We start from the raw sequence: 23446 nt of genomic DNA, 5'->3' as shown, positions 1-23446 counted from the left end.
GCAGGGCGTGGATGCCCTGGTTACCTGTTGCTTGTAACAAACCACCCCAAATTTCATGTCACAAAACTATCACTGTTTTACTCCCACACTACATAAGTCAAAGATTACAACAGGACACAGCAGAGATGGATTATCTCTGCTCCGTGTTATCTGGGGCCTCACCTGGAAGACAGCTGGGGGCACAGCTGGAACCAAAGGCTAGTGCGGATTAGTATTACTGATTTCTCCTTTTCTCTCAGGGTCTAGTATGGTTCCACAATGGCACCTTTTTCTCCCAAAAGAGTGCCAGAGGAAATGTGTGCATCAAAGAATGGTTTCCTAGTCCTCACTGCAGGGGATTCTGGTTGTCCATTCTTGTCTGTTCTTCACTTTGAAGTAGAAATAACCATGGCAAGGGTACTGGTGACCACTAATTTCTGAAGGATTTTTTTTCCTAGAATTAAGATTTTAGAATTTCTTTTAATGATGATCCCATTTAACATTAGAGAGCCAAAATTAAAATTAAGGGAGGCCTTCTTCAAAGTGGTCCTGCCTGGAATTTATCTCCATTTATGACTTCTGTGAAGTGAAAAATGGCAGTTTCCTCCCAGGGAGGATTGCTATTCCAGGAATTGGTGGCAGGCAAGGACTTAATCATGACGAGCAGTCTAAAGCCACAGAAGTACTCTCTCACTGGCCTCTCTTCCTAGAGAAGAGAAATTTCAAAGTCATAGAAAGTTTTGCAGAAGAATAAATTAATGAGTTCTGTTGGGAATTTGAAATATATGTATGTGTAAATATATTAGCATCTTTTACAAATAAATTATTACCTTAGGAACATCACTATGTATGACTTAATTAGAAGCAGACCATTCATTGTAAATTAATTTGCTAAATATATGCTTGCCAAAAATCAATTGGCCGAATGACCAATTTGCTGAGTGCCCAGTTCACCAAATTCCCAATTTACTGACATGTTTCCTTTAAATATTTGTGAAGTTTAGAGCATTGGTTGTATTAATGGGACCTAAGAGAGCTGAGAGAGGCCGGAACTTCAGAGTTCTCAGAGATTTTACACTCTCTCTGTCCCTCAGTTCCCCCATCTGCCCTTTGTTGGCCCTTGGTCTCCCTTTCTTTGTCCCACCTCTCCCCATCCTCTCTTCTCAAGGGTGGGCAGTGTAGGCTATGCAGTATGGTGACCTCCAGCAGGCTCCTCCACCGGGTCCCCCTTCCCTGCCCCCGCTCCCTGCCACTGCAGCCACAGAGCTTGGGCAGAGACAAATGAGAATTCCATAAAATGCCACTATGAAGACAAAATGAAAGCCATTATATTCACACTTTGCAGAAATCTATGAAAACTGCTAAATCCATCCATCTCTATCCATTACCCATTGCTATATAACAAATTATCTCAAAACTTAGTGGCTAAAAAATAAACATTTATTATCTCACACAGTTTTTGTGGGTCAGGAATCTGGGAACAGCTTAACTGAGTGGTTTTGGCTCCAGGTATCTCATGAGGTTGCAGTCAAGCAGTTAGCTGGAACCATGGTCATCCAAAGGCGCCACGGGGCCTAGAGGACCCCCTTCCATCATGGCTCACTCACAGACCTGGCAAGTTAAAGCTGGTTGTTGACAGGAAGCCTCAAGTCTTCGCCATGTGGGCCTCTCCATTGAGCTGCTTTAATGTCCTCACAGCATGGCAGCTGGCTTCTCCCAGAGTGAGTGATCTGAGGGAGTGCAAGGAGGAGGCCCCACTACCTTTTATAATCTAACCTCAGAAGTCGTACACCGTCCCTTCTGTTTCACCCTGTTCACTAGAAGCTGGGGAGGAAAAATGGGCTCCACCCCTTGAGAGGAAACATACTAAAACTTTTGTGGACATATTTTAAAACCACTATACCATCTCATAAAAATTGCTGAAAAACAAACACAGGCATAAGAAACAAGTTCATGGTAAAATGGAAATGTTTGTGAATTTGGAAAAATGGTTACTTGGGGAATAACATTTTTGCCTAATTGACCTAGAACCTAGGATTAATTTGACTTTCTAATAAATGATCGTATTTCATGTAGTGAAGTTTGAAGTGTAGCTTATCAGCCACAAAATGCAAAAGCAGGGTTAATGGCTGAGCAAACTGTACTGCACTAACAAAGTAGAATCTTCTAGAAATGTAGTTCAGAGAAACAGTGCCTAAGTGAAAGGACAGACATAGACAAGTCTTTGAATCTCTTTCCCTGCCCCTCAGAGACCTGGAGAAAGACTGGCAGTGGACAAGAACTTCATTGTTAATTTTTCTTAGGTTTTGTGAAGTTACAAAGATTCCTAATACTAAGGAGAATGGTTTATTTAGAAATCAATCACAGGGGCACTTGGGTGGCTCAGTCAGTTGAGTGACTGACTTTGGGTCAGGTCATGATCTCACGGTTTGTGAGTTCAGGCCCTGCACCAGACTGTGCTGACAGCTCGGAGCCTGGAGCCCGTTTCGGATTCTGTGTCTCCCTCTTCTCTCTCTCTGCCCCTCCCCTGCTCATGCTCTGTCTCTTTTTCCTTCAAAAATAAACAAACATTAAAAAAAAAATTTTTTTTAAAGAAAGAAATCAATCACAGATTTGGTTTACTTCATTTTTCTTCATTAAGACATTTTTTAAAATGTTTATTTATTTGAGGTGGGGTGGGGAGGAGCATAGAGGGAGAGAGAGAATCCCAAGCAAGTTTCACAATCAGCATGGGGCCTGATGCAGGGCTTGATCTCATGACCAGGAGATCATGACCTAAGCTGAAATCAAGAGTCAAACGCTTAACATACTGAGCCACCCAGGTGTCCCCATAAAGGCATTTTTAAAATTGAGGTAAGATTCCCATAACATAAAATTAACCGATTTAAAATGAACAATTCAGGAGTCTTTAGTATATTCACATTGTTGTGTGACCACCACCTCTATTTAGCTCTGAGATATTTTCATCCCCCCAAAAGGACACTCTGTACCATTAGGTATTTGCTCCCCAATCCTTCCCCTCAGCCCCTGGAAACCACCACTCTTCATTCTGTCTCCATGGATTTGCCTGTTCTAGATATTTCATATAAACAGAATCATGTAACATGGGACTTTTTGCATCTGGCTACTTTCACTTAGCATAATGTTTTCAAGACTCATCTATGTGGAAACATGTATCAGTACTTCATTCTTTCTTATGGCTGAATGATATTCCATTGTGTGTATATACCACAGTTTGTCTATCCAGTCATCCACTGATGGACATCTGGGCTGTCTCCCCCTTTTGGCTATTGTGAATACTGCTGCCATGAACATGCATGTACATGTACGTTTTTGGTGCCTGTTTTCAATTCTTTGGGGTGTATATCTGGTAGAATTGCTAAGTCATATGGTAATTCTGTTGAACCTTTTAAGAAACTGTCAAACTGTTCTCCACAGCAGCTAGACCAGTTTAAATTCCTACCATCAACGTATGAAGGTTCCAATTTCTCCACATCTTTGCCAACACTTGTCATTTTCCTTTTTTTTTTTTTTTTAATAGTCAACCTAGTGCATGTGGAGTGGTTTGGGTTTGTGGTTTGGGTTCGCAGTTTCCTAATGACTAAAGATATTGAACATCTTTTCAAGTGCCTGTTGGCCATTTATTTTTCTTCCTTGGAGAAATATCTACTCAAGTCTTTTGCCCATTTTTAAAATCGGGTTGTCTTTTTGCTGTTGAGTTGTAAGAGTTCTTTATATATTCTGGATACTAGAATGGTTTCTCCCACTAGAATGGCTGTCTTATCATTTTTTTGATAGTGTCCTTTATTGATTCACTTTTATTTTATTTTATTTTATTTTATTTTATTTTATTTTATTTTATTTTAGAGATGGGAATCAGGGAGAAAGGGGCAGAGAGAGAGAGAGAGAGAGAGAGAGAGAGAGAGAGAATCTCAAGCAGGCTCCATGCTCAGTGCAGATCCCAACACGGGGCTCGATACCAGGACCCTGGGATCATGACTTGAGCCAAAATCAAGAGGTGTATGCTCAATCAACTGAGCCACCCAGTTACCCCTTGTTGGTTTACTTTTAAATTATTTAAGTTTTTTGTTCAATCATTTACTTATTCAAAAGAGCAGGCACTAGGCTGGGTACTGAGTGTTTAGTGACCAACGAAACAAAGTCCCTGCCCTGGTAGAGCTCTGATACAAGAGTAATAACAACAATAATAGTAACTAGTAATTGCTACCAGGGACTGGTGAGGACTGTGTGCCAGGCACTGTTTTAAGCTCTTCAATCAAGTCACACAGTCCTCAGAACAATTCTGAGAAGTAGGTACTATTATCATCCCCCGTTTACATGAAGAAACTGAGGCACAGAGCAACTGAATAACCCACCCAAAGTCTCAGAGATAATAAGTGGGAAAGTTGTGGGTCACACCCAGGCAGAATGACCCCTGAGCCCAAATCCTCACCACCACACTATGCTGTCCTTCCAGTGTTATGAAAAAAGACTTGTAAAATTTTTACCACTTTGAGAAATAGTCAAAAACCTGAGGACAGACAATATTATTACTACCATAAAACATAATTATGTTTTCTTAGCTTCATGCCCTTCACAGGGTCATGCAAATACTATAAGGTCTCATTTTTAAAACTACACTTTTTGCCCCATAGAACCTTGTGCCTTTGTTCTCCTTTTCTGAGCTAACCCACAGTAGCAGGAGTTTCACCCTTTCCTGCTGTGTAAGAGGCCACCCGTCCTGTGCAGCTTCACTGAACAGTCACAAGGCTCTGACACTAATGGATAGTTTACCATAAAAATCTGCTGAATATTCTTAAAAGATGCATTATTTCCCCCAAATTATATGAGCACTTCAACTGCCACACTTTATTCAGTGTTCCTAAGTTTTATTATATAGTTTCCCATAGTTTGTTGTTGTTGTTGTTGTTTTTAATAAGTTCTTGGGAAAACTTGTTTCTACTTGCCCGATTTGCCTAGCCCTCAAAGCCTCTGTGTCTGCCCTGGCCTGGCGCTGTCTCCCCTTGTGCACCTCGGGCAATGGTGCTCCACTCGGGTGTCAGGGCCAGTTCAAAGCACCAGCGCATGGGCTGGTTGGACTTGGTGAGCCTTGCCCAGAATAGCAGATGCCTAAAGAAGACACACTACAGTAATTCTTAATTTGGCAGTACATACACCACCAGAGTACATGAAATTAACTGCTTTCTCGCCTGACTTTTTCATTTTTTTAATGTTTATTTATTTTTGAGAGAGAGCGTACGTACGCAGGGGGCTGGGGGTGGCAGAGAGAGGGAAAAAGAGAGAATCCCAAGCAGGCCACACTGGCAGCACAGAGCCTGACGAGGGTCTCAATCCCACAAACTGCCAGATCATGACCTGACCCGAAACCAGAGTCCCGTAGTCAGTCTCTCAACCGACTGAGCCACCCAGGTGCCCTCGCCTGAGTTTTTTAAAAGAAAATAGTGTGTAAAATATGTTTTCTGTGTTTCAACAATGGGTTTTGAACAAGATGTGGTGAAAGAGGTGGTGAGATGTATAGGAGTAAGAGATAGAATGCGGTTGGTCAGGAAGATGCCTGACACTGGCTTCTTATGAGTTATAAGTTCCTCACAACAGCAACTTGCCGAATGTATTCACACTTACTTGCTGGGAAATGAAGCCTACTTGTGTTCGGACACCCACTGAAGCACACTTCTCATATGTGGCCAGTAGGTGGCAGTCTCGTATGAAAGTGAAAACAAAGAACTGAGACCTGGGTTTCCCAGGGCTCTAGGAGCAAAGAATTGTAAAACAAACTTCCTCAGTGCTGAGTGCCTTAGAAGTAGTTGCGCACCATCTCCACAGCTCCCAGGTGCAATGCCATTCATTTCTAAGGTTCCGTCTGCCCAAAGAATACTGAGCCCGCTGCTACAACCTTGTCTCCTACTCATTGTGACTTCCAGGGCAAGTCATTTTGTTCCGGCTTCCTTCAGCTATCAGACAGGTGATCCAGGAACTTTCTTCCTGGGCTGACAGGCTGTGGGTTCTGTGGTTCTTCCTTGGATTGGAGGAATCCCTCCTTTTGCACTGAAGTCTCCTTTGAGTGTCAGTGGGCCGGCCCTTGCATCTGTTTTGTTTCCTGCTGTTCCAGTCAGCACTAGCACTGTAGCTGACATGTACCCAACCGGTTTGTCAAATGAAAGCTTGGGCCCTGCAGAGCTGCTTCTCAGCCTCACTGGGCATGACCTCTCAATGGCTCCTGATCACCACCCTCCTCCCGGAAAACTCTGATCTCTTCCTTCCCTGACACCCGCCCTCCCAACACTCTCCTGGTTCCCTCCTATCTTTCTGGGACTGCTGCTCAGTCCTTCCTTTGCATATTCCTATCCCTCCACCAGTCCCTTAGGTGCAACTTCCCTTCTATTTCTCTCAGGATTCAGTCCCAGGTCCCCTGCTCTTCTCTTTCTGTCTGCGGTACCTCATCTACTCCCACAGTTTTAATTACTGCCTATAATGATAGACACGCTAATGGCTAGCCTTTATAAGGTATTTACTCCGTGTTAGGTACTGCTCCAGCTCTCTACTCATTAATCCTCACAACAAGCTGATGAAGTAGACACAATTATTATTCCCATTTTGTGGCAGACGGGCAGAGCAGTTGAGTGACCTCTCTCCAGCTCACACTGCTCTCCTGAGCTCCACCCCATTGTTCCCATTTGCCTTCTGAACATCTCCCCTTGGATGTCACTGACCAAGTTCAGAATTGGACTCCTGAGATTCCAGCTCCAAGGCCTCAATCTCAGTGAAAAGCACCCAAGGCTGGAAATGTAGGTCATCAACATTTCTTCCTGCTTCCCACCTGTAACCAACTTCTAACAAGACCAGTCAACTCTTAACTCCTTAATATTGTTCAAATCTCCCTCTTCTTCATTCTGTCTCCACTGGTGTAACTCATATCTTTATATGTCTCACCTCTAAACCAATCTCCATCTTTCCAGCACAGTGTCTACACAGTCTTTTCTCCTAGTCCTCCACCGAGCCAAGGTAGCGGAGCTTAGTGGTGAAGAATATGAGCTTTGGAATCCGAAAGAGTCATTCTGCTACTTATTAGCTGTTGGGCCTTGGGCAAGCTACTCAATCTTTTTAAGTCAGTTTCCTCTGACATGAAAGACAAGAAAATACTTGTCCTATAGGGCGGTTGGCCCATGCAAAGCCCTCGGAATCCAGCCTGCCTCCTCAGGCTTAGCTCTCACTCCATGGGCCGTCATTTCATGTCAGGCAGACCTCCCTGCTTGCCTGGCCACAATAGGGGCATGCGCTTTGCCACGTTCATAATTCTAGTCCCTCCCTTCACCCCAAGACTTTGTCAGCTCACATGTCACCTTCTCCAAGAAAGCCTTTTCCCGATTCTCTAGCCCCCAGTTCCTCAACATACCCTCACACCAACCTGGCTTCCTTTGTGTTCCCATGGCTCTTATAAAACTACATCATAGGGGCGCCTGAGTGGCTCAGTGGGTTAAGCATCTGACTTCAGCTCAGGTCATGATCTCACGGTTCGTGAGTTCAAGTCCCACGTTAGGCTCTGTGCTGACAGCTCAGAGCCTGGAACCTGCTTCATATTCTTTCTCTACCCCTCCCCTGCTCATGCTCTGTCTCTCTCTCTCTCTCATAAGTAAATAAACATTAAATTTTTTTTTAAAAAAACTACATCATACATGCCAGTTTCCTTACTGGTATCCCCCCCGCCCCCCAACCTTAGACTGTGTCATCTCTGAGGGCAAGGATGCTGTCTTAGTCCTCCTCTTAGCCCTAGCACAGGGGGGCTGGCACACAGAAGATGCTCAATGAATATTTTGTTAGATGAATGAATGAATCAATAAATCAGTGACTGAGCCAATTTAGGACAGTTGAATGTTGTCAGAACCACAGGCTTCAGGCAAAGCTGCCAAAGACAGTAATCCCCTGTTGCCCTTTGCTTTCTGAATGACTCTGCCATGCTTAGGAACTAGCCCCATGTGTAAAGAATTGTAACTGGCTGTGGTTCTTGTGAAGACATTTGGGCAGAGACTGGCGCTTTTGCTTTAGGTGTAAACATTGACAGCTGTGAATTTTAAAACTCAATCAAAAATGATTCAGTGAATAAATCTTCCTTTTTCCAAAAGAGTTCCAAGTATTGCAGATATACTGGCAATGAAGGATTCAGAATTCAGGGTAAAGTGAATAGGCAGAACCAGATATTTATCTCCTGGAGCACTTGGTCCTGCGTGGGCAGAAACATTTCATAAAAATATGTTCATCCATTCATTGCCACCCTGAATGTTCGCCAAGTCATTTCTTGCTGCACGTAGAACTCTCTCAGACACAGGCAAGTGTTCTGCCCAGGTGTCCTGGCACTAAGGTGCTGCCCACATGGGCCTGGAAAGAGCACAGCTACTAAGGCAAGGTGTGCTGCGGCTGACAGAGCCCAGCAGAGTCAGGTATGGGGGGAGCCAACCATGCAGATCCCAAACCCCACTGATTCAAAAAGAAGGAAGAAAGTTTCAGGACCAAACCCTAAGAGAACAAGTAAAAACTACTTGGGGGGTGGTGTGTTCAGGCACTAGCCAAGCAGCCTGAGGCATCCCAGGCTACATTTTTTGTCCAAGTGGGAGAGTGGGGTGGGGGAAGCCAGGGAGGGTCAGTGCGCTGGTCCCTCTCCCTCTATAGTGTTGCTGTCTCTGTGATTTTGAATTAGAACCATATCTGAGTACCAGAGGCTAGAGTGGGGGCCCATGGGATTGTGAGGGCTACCCTGGAAGACCTGGAGGAAAGAGAAAGCCCAGAAGCAAGCAGAAGCTAGACAGTCCTTGGAAGTGTTTCTGAATGAAGCAGCTATTTCTGAGTCAGGTTGGTCCAGAGAGAAGGGGCTACTGCAGAAGGTCTGTCCTCAGAATGCTTTGCACTAGAAGGGGTAGCAGGGATGTTCTTAAGAGGTCTTCTGCTAGCGAGTGAATCGTTGGTTCTGTGATTGGGAAAAACAGGCCAAGACAACACTGGCTTTGCATGGGGCTTCAGGACTGGGCCTCTGTGTGCCCCACGGCTCTGCAATGTAAATGGATGGGAGGCCCCCCCAGGATCTGAGATGAGGGCAGCGTGGAAGATGCCTTACTGGTGCCTTTCTTTAGATTAACCCACCAGCCAAAACTGGTTCTCCTTCCTGCCCAAGGACACTCTGAGGCCTGGAGTGCAGGGGTCAGCCCCCTCCTTCTGGGGGTACTGGCAGCTGAAAATGCTCAGCACCAGGCAGGAGAGTAGAGTGTGTGGCATATGAAACACAGCATGGGACTGCTGGCTGCCTCCCCAGCCTCTGCTTCTGGGTAAATAGGCCACTGTGCTGTTGGTGACTCCCTGAGAGTTTTCTGACAAGATTATAAATCACCAGCACATGCTCATGGTTAGGCAACATATGTTTGGAGTTAAGCAAATAAAGCTTCCAAGAGCTGCAAGCAGCCTGTGTAGACACCCACTCTGTGTGCTCTGCAGATCCATGCAGTCCCTGTCCCTGGCTACTTCACCTGCTGCCCCTCGTCCCCCACTATGTGGGAGGGGCCGCAATCCCTTCACCTTTCCATACACCTGTCTCGTATGAAGTGAGTGTTCATGGCATGTGTGGCTCAGTTCTGGGCTCACCAGCAAGTATAAGATCCTGGCTTCAAAGAGCTCTCTTGGTTGGCCATGGGGGTAGAGGGATGGTGCCGTGGTGGATGGCTCCATGGCTCTCCAGCCTACGAAGAAGCAGAGCGAAGAACACTTCCACGGCTCAGGGTGGACAAGGGCCATAGTGACCAGTGCAGAGCCTCCTCTGAGGCCATCTCCCACCAGGTAATGGCAGTTTCCCAGCACAGTCCTAGGCTGCCATTACCTGAGTGGTCATTAGGCCATAGGAATGCAGGATCCAGTCAATTCTTTTCAACATTCACGGACTGGATGGGTTTGAGGTTCTGGGTAGGCAGAGATGCCTCAGATATGTTCAGGAGTTCACAGTAGTGGAAAGACTGTTACTGGATGACGCCAGTATTCCACAGTGAGAAAATGGTGCTGTAGGACCAGAGACACAGGACATCTACTCCTGAGTGGTCCAGGGTGGAGGCAGGGGGAGAACAGGCCAGAGAAAGATACTTGAAAGCTAATTTCTGAGGTGAGTCTGGAAGAATAAGTAGCAGTAGTCAGATGAAGAAGACTCTTTTTTTCTGATAATTGTAGGCTAGGAAATGTGGATCAATTCCCCTTCTGGGGGGATTGATGTTGAGTTGTTTTTACTACAACACTTCTGATACCAAATGGGGGGAGGGGAGTTTCCACATTAAGCAATTCTCCTGTCCTCTGCAGACATCAATTGGGTACCCTACATTTCAATTCAATTCCATTCTGACACTATCTGGAGTAGTTAACTATCTGGAGTAGAGTTAGCTTCAGACTCCCCAGGTTTAAGGGCTCAGCCCCACAAGATTGCCCTCACTTCAAATGCCAGTCACAAGTATTAGGTCCCCAGGTTATCCATACTTCTGTCCAACTTGGCTATAAAGCCAGGGGGCTCCCACACCCTTCCTCCTTTGCAGGTTCAATCATTTGCTGAAACAATTCACAAAACTCAGGAAAGCATTTTGCTTACTATTAGCAGTCTATTATATTCTTTTTTCTTTTTTTTTCTTTTTTTTTTTTTTTGAGAGAGAAAGAGAGAGAGAGCATGCATGCAAATGGGGTAGCAGCAGAGGGAGAGGGAGAGAGAGAATCTTAAGCAAGCTGCATGCCCAGTGCAGAACCCGATGCAGGGCTCGACACGGGGCTCAAGACAGGGCTCCATCTCGTGACCATGAAATCATGACCTGAGCCGAAATTAAGAGTTGGACGCCCAACCAACTGAGCCACCCAGGCACCCCAGTAGTGTATTATAAAAGATACAATTCAGGAACAGGAGAATGGAAGAGAGGTATAAGGCAAAGTATGGGTTGGGGGACTGCTCCGGTTACACACCCCCACACACCTCAACGCATTCACCAATTCAGAAGTTCTCTGAACCTATCACTTAGGGTTCTTATGGAAGTTTCATTACATAGGCACGGTTACTAGATTGGTTCTTGGTGATTAACTCACTTTCCAGGCGCTCTCCCCTCCCCAGAGGTCAGGGGATTGAGCTGAAAATTCCAATCCTGTAGTCATGCCTTGGCCTTTCTACTGATCAGCCCCCATCCTGATGCCATCTAGAGGCTCTCAGTCACCAATTATTTCATTTAACACATAAAGTACACTCTGGAGATTCCAAGGATTTTTACAAGCTATGGGCTAGTAACCAGGGGCAAAAATCAAATATCTATTTCCCATCATACCGTAAATATCAAAAGGGAAAAAAATTGTAATCTTCTTAATAACAATGAAGAGCAGGGAGCCTGGTTGGCTCAGTCAGTAGAGCATGTGACTCTTGATCTCAGGGTTGTAAGTTCAAGTCCCACATTGGGCATGGAGTCTACTCAAAAAAACCAAACAACAATGAAGAGCAGTACAATGAGCAATTACCAGACCAAAACCTAGGGGAAGGTGAGAACCCAGAAAGATAAGACCAGCAATCAAAACTGAGGCCATTTTCTGATCCTGAAGAAACTAAGCAATATCAGATGGCAAGAGAGAGAAAAGGCACTCAAGGCCTTCCCCCAGTAGGAATATGATACCTCAAGTATAAATACATTAAGCCAGGACCCCAGAAGACAATGTGTTCAAGATAAGGATGAGCCAGAGGTAAGTCAGCCTTCAAATGACCTTGCATAGATTGTGCAACCACCTGTGTGGTCCAGAAACCCTCAAGTCTTGAACTTGTATAAAGATGGTTCAGAATTGTTAGTGCCCAGGTGGCTGATAGAAAGAAAGGAAAATGCTCTCTGGAAAAAGTGTCTCCTTCCTAGCTCTGAAGTTTTTTTCCTACAATTAATTTTGCAAATACAAGACCAACCCAAACTATAAGACAACCATACACACAAAGAAGTCACTATAAGTGATGAGTAGACTAGAAAATGACTCACAAAGACTTCAGCCTATCAAAAACTCAGTTAAAAAAATCTGTCAAATAACTTTAGGGTACAGGAAGTTATAAAAAGTGACATAATAGATTTGAGAAACAACCAGATGGAATTTCTCAAATTTAAAAATACAATAGCTGGGGCACCTCGGTGGCTCACTTGGTTGAGAGCCGACTCCCGCTTAGGTCATGATCTCATGATTTGTGAGTTTGAGCCCCATATCGGGCTCACTACTCTCAGCCTGTCAGCACAGAGCCTGCTTCGGATCCTCTGTCCCCCTCTCTTTGTCCCTCCCCTGTTTGTGGTCTCCACAAAATAAATAAATATTTTTTTAAAAATACAATAGCTAAAAGTAATTACTCAATGTACACATTTAACAGTAGAGCAGACACAGAGATGAGTGTCTAACTCAGACAGAGAAAATTAGTTAGAATTAGTTAGAAAATTAGTTAGAAGAGAAAATTAGTAACCTGGAAGAGGGGAAGAAGAGTAAGACTAAGGATAGAGCGAGATTATCTAATAGGGGCAAAGAGAAAAGAGAAAGAACAGGGCAGCACCATTAAAGAGACAATGACTGAGAATTGTCAAGAAATGATGAAAGACTCCAATCCACAATAAAATCTAAACAGGTTAAATAAAAATAAATCCATACACTATGACTCAACTATGTACTGTCTCCAAGAACTTCACTTCAAATAAAACAGTATAAGCAGGTCGAAAAGAAAAAGAAAAAGATACTTCATGAAAGTACTAATCAAAGGAAAGCAGGAATAGCTCTATTAATATCAGATGAAGTAGACTTCAGAGCAAAGAAAGTTACCAGAGATGGAGAGGGATATTATATAATGACGAAAGGGTAAATCCACGAAGAAGGCATAGTAATCCATAAACATAGTATATGGACATATACATTTATGTATATGCACTGAAAAAGAGACCTACCAAAATATGTAAAGCAAAATGATAGCATTGAAAAGAGAGCTCTACAATCATAGTTGGAGACCTCAACATCCCCCTCTCAACAATGTATAGAATAACTAGAAAAATCAGCAAGTATAAAGAACTCAATAACACCATCAACCAGCAGTGTATAGGGGCGCCTGGGTGGCTCAGTCAGTTAAGCGTCCAACTTCAGCTCAGGTCATGATCTCACTATTCATGAATTCGAGCCCCACATCAGGCCTAGAGCCTAAAGCCTGCTTCAGATTCTGTGTCTCCCTCTCTCCCCTCCCCTCCCCTGCTCACGCTCTGTCTCTCTCTCAAAAATAAATAAAAATTAAAAAAAAGAAAAAAGAAAACCATCAGTGTATACTGATATTTATAGAACACAGTTCTGTATTTCTAGAACACAGAAAGGGAGGGAGTAAGTCCTAATTGATTTTATGAGGTTAGTATTACCCTAATACCAAAACACACAGTGGCAGTACAAGAAAAGTACAGATCAATATCCATCCATCAATATAGATGCAAAAATCCTTAACAACATATTACCAGTTAGGATTCAGCAACATGTAAAAAGAATTATACACCATGACCAATTAGGGTTCATTCCAGGAATGCAAGGCTGGCTCAGTATCCAAAAATCAATCAATTTTATATTCCAAATAAATAGGCTCTTTAAAGAAGAAAAATCACATTATTATATCAATCAGTACAGAATGTGCATTTGACAAAGTCAGCACCCATGATAAAAACTCTCAGGAAAATAAGACTAGAGAAGAACTTCCCCAACTTAATTAAAAAGAAAAAAATCTACAGCTAACATACTTAATAGTGAAACACTGAATGCTTTGCCCCTAAGTTCAGGAGCAAGGCAAGGATGTCTGCTGAAGGAGTACTTCTAGCAAAAGAAAAATAATCCTAGGAGACAATTCTCAACAGGTCTGTCACATTTCTGCAGGTCTTTTTAATTGTTTTTTTTTTTTTTTTTAATTTTTTTTTCAACGTTTATTTATTTTTGGGACAGCGAGAGACAGAGCATGAACGGGGGAGGGGCAGAGAGAGAGGGAGACACAGAATCGGAAACAGGCTCCAGGCTCTGAGCCATCAGCCCAGAGCCTGACGCGGGGCTCGAACTCCCGGACTGCGAGATCGTGACCTGGCTGAAGTCGGACGCTTAACCGACTGCGCCACCCAGGCGCCCCTTTAATTGTTTTTTTAATGTTTATTTATTTTTGAGAGAGAGAGCATGAGCAGGGGAGGAGCAGAGAAAGGGGGAAACACAAAATCCAGAAGCAGGCTCTAGGCTCGGAGCTGTCAGCACAGAGCCCAACGTGGGGCTTGAACTCACAGACTGTGAAATCACGACCTGAGCTGAAGTCAGATGCTTAACTGACTGAGCCACCCAAGCTCCCTCTGCAGGTCTTTTAAGTGAGATGCTAATTGCTCTTTGTTCCAGACTATCTTTTCAAGGATGTTGGTTAGCAAACAAGCTTTGGAAAATATATTTCTCCGTTTCAAGCAAAAGCCAGGCATGCTTACTGACTAACATTCAGGTTCTCTGAGATCAGGGTTTCTCTTTGTAGTGCACACTCCTGCATAAGCAAGCATCCATGGCATTACACCCATGGGACCTAGGGGCAAAGGGAACTGATGCAAAAAGAGAAAAGTCATGTAATTAATATGGAGAATATAAAAGGATACATCACTATGGATGCTACACTCATTAAAATGATTTTTTTAATTTTTTTTAACATTTATTTATTTTTGAGACAGAGAGAGAGAGAGAGAGCATGAACAGGGGAGGGTCAGAGGAAGAGGGAGACACAGAATCCGAAACAGGCTCCAGGCTCTGAGCTGTCAGCACAGAGCCTGACGCGGGGCCCGAACCCACAGACCGCAAGATCATGACCTGAGCTGAAGTCGGATGCCCAACCGACTGAGCCACCCAGGCGCCCCTAAAATGATTTTTTAAAAGATGATAAAATGAACTTTTTTCAATATGTTTGAAAATGTAAATGAAAACTGCTAGAAAAGATAACCTACTGAAATAGACTTGGGAAGAAATAGAAAACACAAATAGTCCCCTAACCATTAAAGAAAATGAATCAGTAATTTTTTCCCTATAAAATCAGCTTAAAAGAATTCTAACAAACATTGAAGATAAAATTCTAGTCTTACACAAACTCTTCCCAAGATTAGAAAAATAAAGTACATATACCCCCAACTCATCTTGTAAGGTTAGCCTGATCTTAGTATCAAAATCCATGAATAACAGCATGCAAAAGAGAAATCATACACCACTCTTATTCATGAACATAACTCAAAAACTACGTAAAATATTAGCAAATTGAATCTAGCAGAATATGCCAAGGATAATATATCAATCCAGGAATGCACATATATCATTTTAACAGGAAAAAAAGTTTGAAAAAATCTCTGTTCAATAAGAGGCATCTACAAGAAACTATAGCAAATACCATATACCTAACAGATGAAACGCTGGAAACTTTTCCTTTGAGCTCAGAAATAAGGCAAACTTGCAAACGTTTCTCTCCACGGAAATCGTTAGCAAAAGGTGAGCAATCTGAAGAGAAACCAGAGTATATGTAGCTATGTTTGCCCCTCTTTCTGTAACTGATTGCAATTCTCCAAGCCTGAGGTCTATTCCTGTGCTGCAGTCACTCTGCTAGAAAAATTTGTGAAGGGGATTTTTAGAAAAGACATAAATTGATCCATGCAAACAGAGAAATGCCCAGTTTTAAACCGACCTGTAGTACTAAGGGCAGCACCAATGGGTATATGCAAATGAGTCCTCTGGGTGAGATGCCAGGGTTGGCACAAAGTAGAGCACGAGTCTGCAACCTGCCCCACCACCCATGGCTCAGGGGAAGGGAAGGCACCCAAAACATTTGTTGAGATGTTGCCCAAGCCTAGGCCTTGGGGCCCTAAGGAGCGCAGGTGGCGACGGGATAGGACCAAACTGGAGTCTCACTTGTAGCTATGATGGGGGGTAGGGGGAGCGTGGAAACCCAGCGACCCAATCTTAACAATCTTAAGTTCTCAACCTTGTGAAGGAGTACACGCCCCAGGACAAAAAGAAGCTCACCAAAATAATCTTTAGCAATATAACTTAGTCTTAGTTTCTTATTACTAAGTTAAGAGCCCATTCAGGCCCGTACAGTGTCAAGGGACTATCTTTGACATGCTCAACATTTAGCCTTTCCTAAGCAAGGCCTCTGAAAGTTTCACTACCAATTTTCTAATGTTTCATCCCACAAAACCTTTAGCATCTAAGCCAAAGATTCACTTAAGAAGGAGAGAAACGAAATATTGGTGCTCTTTCTGTGCCCATCATCCTGGATACTGGCTGATGCCCCTGCACTTGTGGTGCCTTTGCATTTGCAGACAAAAGTTTTTCTTCCAGTGCAGAGAATTATCTCAAGTATATCCTTACTAGGTAAAAATTTCCTCTCAAGGAAATAAAGGGTTAACTTCTGTTATTCAAAGAGATAACACTGATAATAGTTCCCATGTGTATAAATGCAGCCTGGTATGCAAATGAGCTAGCCAGGGATGGGTGGTTTCCCAAATCTTGGCTCCCCTAGGAGTAAGTGGAGAAATAGGGGGGACCTGACTCCTATGCTGGGGGACCATGCGCTCTGTCTTCTGTGTGGCAAGTATATGTGTTTCAAATAACATTTACCCCAGTGTTCCGTCACATTACCATCTCACCGTGCCCCCTTCCAGCTCTGCCTCTCCGTGGTTCCTTTCCCTTTACAAAAAGATTCAGTTTTCCCCAGTGCACTCCCAGGCACGCCACGGCCTATGAACCCCTTTTAAAGCACTTGTCACCATACAGTGCACCTGTGCCAGGTGTTTAGTGCAGATGTGCCCAAGGGCTGAGTGAATGCTGGAATGAATGGGTGGCTGGAAAGTATCTACAGGAAAACCCCTCAATAAATTCTAGTTCCTTCTTTCTTCCTAACCAAGTCTTTCCTTTTGCTTCTACCACTTCCTAGCTATGGTACCTTAGGCAGAGTGCTTTACCCCTGGGCCTCATTCCCTGAAATGTAAAATGGGCAAATGTAAAATATTGCAAAGCAAATCTCATTTGGTTATGGTAAGCTTGCTTCAGCGCAATACTGTGTGGAAAGCCTAGGCAAAGAAGGGCTCCATAAATGGGTTGTCAGAAACTAAAGTTTCCCCAAACCACAATCTACCTTGCTTCCACCCTTCTCACTTTCTGCCACATATCCTCCACCCACTTGCTCTGTCTCCCTCTCACCCCTTGTCTTTGTCCATCTTTGTCTCCCTTTCAAGCCCTAGCCCCTCCCACACGGACACCCGGATTCCTCCAAGCCCAAGGTGGACCCACCTCTGTGGGGCCTCCAGCCCTGACAGCATCTAAGCCTCCTTGATGGATAGGCTCACCATCCAACCCTCCTCTTCCCTCTATGGCTGGTTATGTGAGGGGTGAGGGGTGAGGTTGGGAGATGAGGCTCAGCCCCCTCCTCCTCTTTAACCACAGATCCAGAAAGGACAGGAGTGAGGTGTTGCCTGCCCAGCTTGCCCCACACACACCTTGCACAGTGCTAACGAGTAAAAGGTGCTAGGAGAGGTCCATGAAGGGGATGAGGGTAAAGGGAAGCGACTTGGTTCAAGGGGGGATCTTTGCTTGTTGGATGGGGATGGGTAGTGTTGGAGGTCAGGCCTCCCCAGAGCCTCTGCCCTTCTCCAGCCATCGAGCTGATCAAGGACCTGGTCAACTATGACGTGTGTCAGGCGCTGCTCAAGGGCCTCGTGGCGCTGCTGATACCATCAGTCAAGGAGACCAGCAAACTGCAGCCCAAGATCCTCAACGGTAGGGAGCCGCTCAGACTGGGGCTGCGGGAGGGGCTCCTGGGCTTGCGAAGCAGGGCCTTCCGCCTCACGGCCGCCCCTCCTCCAGACTCCGCGGTTCTCCAGCTCACCGCCAACCTGCCGGTGTTCTTGCAGCAGGCCGCGGCGGCCAAGGCCATCGGGTAAGCGGGCAGGGGTAGTTGGGGGGGGGGGCGCAAAACGGGCTGGCGCTGCCCGCAGGCCCCGGAGCGCTCGCGCCGCCTGGGGGGTTCCAAGGGGTCGCCGCAGCCGGAACTCCTGGCACAGGGTCCTGGCGCGCAGCAACACGAGCATCGCCGAGGAGATGCTGCACCTGCGCGTGGTACACAGCCTGATGGCCGCCATGGGCAACACGGACCACAGCAACAGCCAACGGCAGGCCAGCCTCACGCTGGAGGTGAGCGGCGGAAGGGCTGGCGAGCGGCGCGGCGGGCCCCGGGCGACTCCACCGCGGTCACCCCGCCGCCGCCCCGTCCGCCGCCGCAGTACTTCGTGCAGATGTTCCCAGTGGTGGAGGAGCACGTGCGCAGGTCCATGGGAGAGGAACTCTACGAGCTCTTCCTCGTGAGTGCTCCCGCCCCGCCCCGCCCCAAAAAGCAGTGACCCCGACAGTACGGTGCCGCCTCCACAGCGTCCCTCCCCTGGGACACACCCCCTACACAGATTGGACCTGGTGGCCCGCTGCAGGAAGGACTGCCCTGGCTTGCGCTCTCCCCCTCTCCCCTCCCCTTCCCCGCCCCGTGTCCTTCCGTTCTCTTTACTGCCCTTCCGGTCAAGCACTGGATCCTGCGACAGTCCTCTGCCCGAGCCCACCTCCAAGTGCAGACTGCCCTTGCACCTCAGCGGGTTCCCCTTGCTCCTGTCCTCAGAGCAATGCCGAGGACTTGTACATGAAAATAGATAGCATTCAGGCGGACATCTTGGCGGCCAACAAAGTCAATGTTTCCAAAGGTGAGTGGGGAGTGAGGGGACCTGGAGCAGAGGTGCAACGGGCACCCAGACTCAGGCTCGCCTCCCCTGCTTCCAGCGTTATCCATCAGTGGCGTCTCCTACAGCAACATGAGCTTTTACCTTGGCCCTTGTGGTGAGGATCAACTGGCTTACACCACATACTTCCAGAAGGAGGGTTCGGAAGGAAAGGAGTAACGGAGCCTCTGAGGCAACCCGGAAAGGCCAAGGCTGTGTTTTACCTGGCAGAAGGAGCCTAGGGTCAAGCTCAGGGTGACTCCCTCCGTTAGCCCTAGGTGGGAGGCTGCGGGGTTCATGCCAGTAGGGGAGAGGAAGGGCTGCTGTCTGGGAAATTTCAATAAATAGTCTTGCTGTCTGTTTGTTCTCTCTGTAAGGGGGGGGAGGATTAAATGAGAGCTTCCATGGTGGGTTGGGGTGCCTCTGCTCGCCAGAGAAAAGCTGGTTCTGAGTGAAGGAACATCAACATCCTTTAAGGTTCAAGAGCATAGCCTGAGGAGAGACCCTCACTTCAGCTCCTTACTGGCCCCTGCACTCCCTCCTCCAGGAGACCACACTCACCTGGTTTTCTCCTATCTCTCTGGTTGCTTCCTCGTTTACTCTTTTGCTGATTTGTCCTCTTCAACCCAGCTTCTTTCTTTCTTTTTTAAATGTTTATTTTTTAGAGAAAGAGTGGGGGAACACAAGCAGGGGAGAGGCAGAGACAGGAAGAGAGAGAGGACCCAAGCTGGCTCAGCGCAGAGCTCAGTGTGGGGCTTGATCTCACAAACTGTGAGCTGAAGTCGGACGCTCAACTGACCGAGCCATGCAGGCACCCAAACCAGCTTCTTTCTAACTAGAGTGACCTTGAGCCTCTTCTCCATCTACTTTTTCACCCTGGTGATCTCATCCAGTCTCAGAACTTTAAATGCTGTTCATATTCCATTGATTCACACATTTATATCTCTGGCTAAACATTTCCACCTCTTTGTGTCCAAAACTGGACTCCTGATCCTGTGTCACCTCCCCCAACTCAAGTGATAGCAGTTCATCCTTTTTGTCACTCAGAACAAAAGTGTTCTCCTTAATGTCTCTCTTCAACATCTGTATCCATTCTTTCTGTTGATTCTACCTTACAAATATATCCAGAATCCAACCATATCTCATTACCTCTGTTGCTAATGGTCCAAGTCCAATCCACCATCCTCTTCCCTCTGATTTACTCTAGAGGGCTTTCTGCCCTTCCATTCCCATTTAAATACAGCAGCCAGCGTAGTCCTTTTAAACTTCAGTTTCTATCTTCTTGCAGGGCTCTCCACTTAAGTAAAGCTAAAGCCCTTATAATGGCCTGCAGGGAGGACCGTAGGCAACCTAGTCTCCCATTACCTCTAAACTGTCTCCTCCTCTCTTTCTCCTTTACTGGATCCACACTGGTTCTGTGTTTCTTGAAATGGACAAACTCTTGCCTTAGGGTTTTGTACTGACTTTTCTGCTGAACAGTGAGAGAGGTTCTGTCTTAGAACCTTTCACCTCAGATATGTAGCTACATAGGCGAACTCCCTCACCTCCTTGCAACTCTCCAAAAGTCACCTTCTCAATGAGGGCTACTCTTAAAGTTGTCACTATGTTACTACCCCCTATACTCTGGCCCTCAAGCCCCTTATGCCTCTATTTTTTTCCACGACACTTAATACTTTGTGTATTGTCTGTCTCTCCCCCTGAATATAAATTCAACTAGGGCAGGGGTGTTTTTGTTCTTTACTAATATTTCCCAAACAATGTCTGGCATACAAGAATTAATGACTTAAGTATTGGGAGGAAATTGTCCATCAAATCAGAGGAAATGAAGTCAGATGGCAGTAACTCTCCAGGCGGCCACAAGAGGGCATCACCGGCTCTGATATTGTCAGTCTGAAGCGGCCCAGCCTTCCTTCAAACTGAGTTTCAGCTTTCCTCCATTTGGGTTGAAGGAGGAAAGAAAAGTTAACAAAATATAGTTATGCTGTCCATAAAGCTAAATGGATTCCTGTTTTAAAGAAGTGTCTGTTCTTAGTTCTGTTTTGTTTTGTTTTATCTTTATTTTTGAGAGAGAGCATGTGTGGGGGGGTGGGGGGGTGCAGAGAGAGGACACAGGATCTGATGCAGGGGGCTTGAACTCACCATGAGATCATGACATGAGCTGAAGTCAGACGCGGAACTGACTGAGCCACCCAGGCGCCCCTGTTCTTAGTCTTGAAATGCCCTTTGTTTTGTAGAATGATGGTAAAAAAGTACTTCAAAAATCTTTTGGAAAAAAATTTTTTTAAGTTTTTGGTGGTTTTTTTGTTTTGTTTTGTTTTGTTTTGTTTTGTTTTGTTTTGTTTTGTTTTTTTGAGAGAGAGCAGGAGCAGGGCAGGGTCAGAGAGAGAAGGAGACACAGAATCCAAAGCAGGCTCCAGGCTCTGAGCTGTAAGCACAGAGCCTGATGCAGGGCTTGAACTCATGAACTGAGATCATGACCTGAGCCAAAGTCGGACGCTTAACTGACTGAGCCACCCAGGTGCCCAAAAGAGTTTTATTTTTAAGTGTTCGCTATACCCAATGTGGGGTTGAATTTACAACTCAGATCCAGTCACATGCTCTACTGACTGAGCCAGCCAGGCATCCCTGGAAATTTTAATAGTCAGAAAATCCAAAACTCTGAAAGCCACTGGTCTAAGGTGACCATAGTTTGATAAAAACTATGGAACTTTTTTTTAAGTTTATTCATTTTGAGGAGCGGGGGAAGAAAAAATCTCAAGCAGGCTCCACACTGTCAGTGCAGAGCCTGACCAGGGGCTTGAACTCACCAACTCCGGGATCATGACCTGAGCCAAAATCAGGATGGGGTGCCTGGGTGGCTCAGTTGGTTGAGCGTCCGACTTCAGCTCAGGTCATGATCTCGTGGTTCGTGAGTTCGAACCCCACATTGGGCTCTGTGCTGACAGCACAGAGCCTGGAGCCTGCTTCAGATTCTGCCTCCCTCTCTCTCTACCCCTCCCCTGCTCACTCTCTCTCTCTCTCTCAAAAATAAATAAACATAAAAAAAAAAGTCAGAGGCTTAACCGACTGAGCCACCAGGCACTCCAAAAGCAATGGAACTTTTAAAATGAATCTTGGGGCGCCTGGGTGGCTCAGTCGGTTGAGCGTCCGACTTCGGCTCAGGTCATGATCTCACACTCTGTGAGTTCAAGCCGCGCATCGGGCTCTGTGCTGACAGCTCAGAGCCTGGAGCCTGCTTCGGATTCTGTGCCTCCTTCTATCTCTGCCCCTCCCCTAGTTGTGCTTTGTGTCTCTGTCTCTCAAAAATAAATAAATGTAAAAAAAAATTTTTTAAATAAATAAAATTGAATCTTAAGTATAAGACAAATATCTAAAACATACACATTATGTGGAATTTATTAATACATACATCAATACATTAATACATATTTTCCCTTCTTATTTTTATAAGTTAAAAGCTATAAGAAAAGTTGAAAGAAAAATACAATTAATACCTATATATCTATCACTCTTAGACACGTTTGCTTTCTCTCTCTGTGTTACTGACCCATTTGAAAGTTTCAGTTATTGGGGCGCCTGACTGGCTCAGTTGGTAGAGCATGCAACTCTTGATCTCAGGGTCATAAGTTCAAGTCCCACGTTGGAGGTAGAGATTTCTTTAAAAAATAATAATAATAAAGTTTCTTTTTTTTTAATGTTTATTTATTTTGAGAGAGAGAGCTAACAGGGGAGGGGCAGAGAGGGAGAAAGAGAATCCCAAGGCTGTCACCACAGAGCCTGATGAGGGGCTGGAACTCAGAACTGTGAGATCATGACCTGAGCCAAAATCAAGTCAGGATCCCCAACCAACTGAGCCAGCCAGGTGCCCCCCAAAAAATAGTTTCAAAAAACAATAAAGTTTCAGGTATCATGATATTTCACCATTAAATACTTCACATGATGTTTCTACTACGAATAAGGACAGTCTCCTACATAATTATTATTTTGTTGGTCTTAGTAATGGCCCCCAAATATGTCCACATCCTAATTCCTGTGAATATGTTGGGAGGTTATTCTGGGGAGGTTATTCTGGATTAGCCAGGTGGGCCTGAGGTAATCACAAGAGTCCTTATAAGAAGGAGGCAGGAGGATCCAGAGTTAGAACTAGGAGATGACAGGACAGAAGCAAGAGAGTTGGAGTGATGCAGTGAAGGGGTCACAAGCCAAGCAATACAAGCAACTTCTAGAACCTGGAAGAGGCAGGGCGCCTGGGTGGCTCAGTCGGTTAAGCGTCCGAGTTCAGCTCAGGTCACGATCTCGCGGTCCGTGAGTTTGAGCCCCGCGTCGGGCTCTGTGCTGACAGCTCAGAGCCTGGAGCCTGTTTCAGATTCTGTGTCTCCCTCTCTCTGACCCTCCCCTGTTCATTCTCTGTCTCAAAAATAAATAAACGTAAAAAAAAAAAAAAAAGAACCTGGAAGAGGCAAGGAAACATTCTCCCCTAACAGCCTCTAGAAAAAAGGCAGCCCTGCCAACACCCTGATTTTGGACTGCTGGCCTCCAGAAGTATAAGAGAAAACGTTTGTGTTAAGTCACAGTTTGTAGTTACTCGGTACAGCAGCAACAAGAAAACCTGTACAGTTATTAATTCAATAATATCTAAAATAGAATACATA

General features: G+C 45.3%; 1 protein-coding gene across 1 annotated transcript in view; it reads left to right on the top strand.

Moving 5' to 3' along the window:
* The window catches only part of ARMH1 (armadillo like helical domain containing 1), a 37111-nt gene extending 17942 nt beyond the window's left edge, over nucleotides 1–19169 (top strand). The window contains exons 7-12 of the mRNA XM_047084467.1: nucleotides 17689–17811; nucleotides 17899–17971; nucleotides 18096–18225; nucleotides 18315–18392; nucleotides 18698–18779; nucleotides 18856–19169. Coding sequence (XP_046940423.1) covers nucleotides 17689–17811; nucleotides 17899–17971; nucleotides 18096–18225; nucleotides 18315–18392; nucleotides 18698–18779; nucleotides 18856–18974 — 605 coding nt within the window. The 3' untranslated portion in view covers nucleotides 18975–19169. The remainder of the gene's footprint in view (nucleotides 1–17688; nucleotides 17812–17898; nucleotides 17972–18095; nucleotides 18226–18314; nucleotides 18393–18697; nucleotides 18780–18855) is intronic.
* The last annotated feature ends 4277 nt before the right edge of the window (nucleotides 19170–23446 follow it).

Source organism: Lynx rufus, unplaced genomic scaffold (genome assembly GCF_022079265.1).
Source record: "Lynx rufus isolate CCGP_SWC_20201006 ecotype Redwood Valley unplaced genomic scaffold, mLynRuf1.p SCAF_2, whole genome shotgun sequence".
NCBI lineage: Eukaryota > Metazoa > Chordata > Mammalia > Carnivora > Felidae > Lynx > Lynx rufus.
The sequence above is the reverse complement of the archived record's forward strand: the minus strand, read 5'-3'. Positions and strand labels throughout refer to the sequence as shown.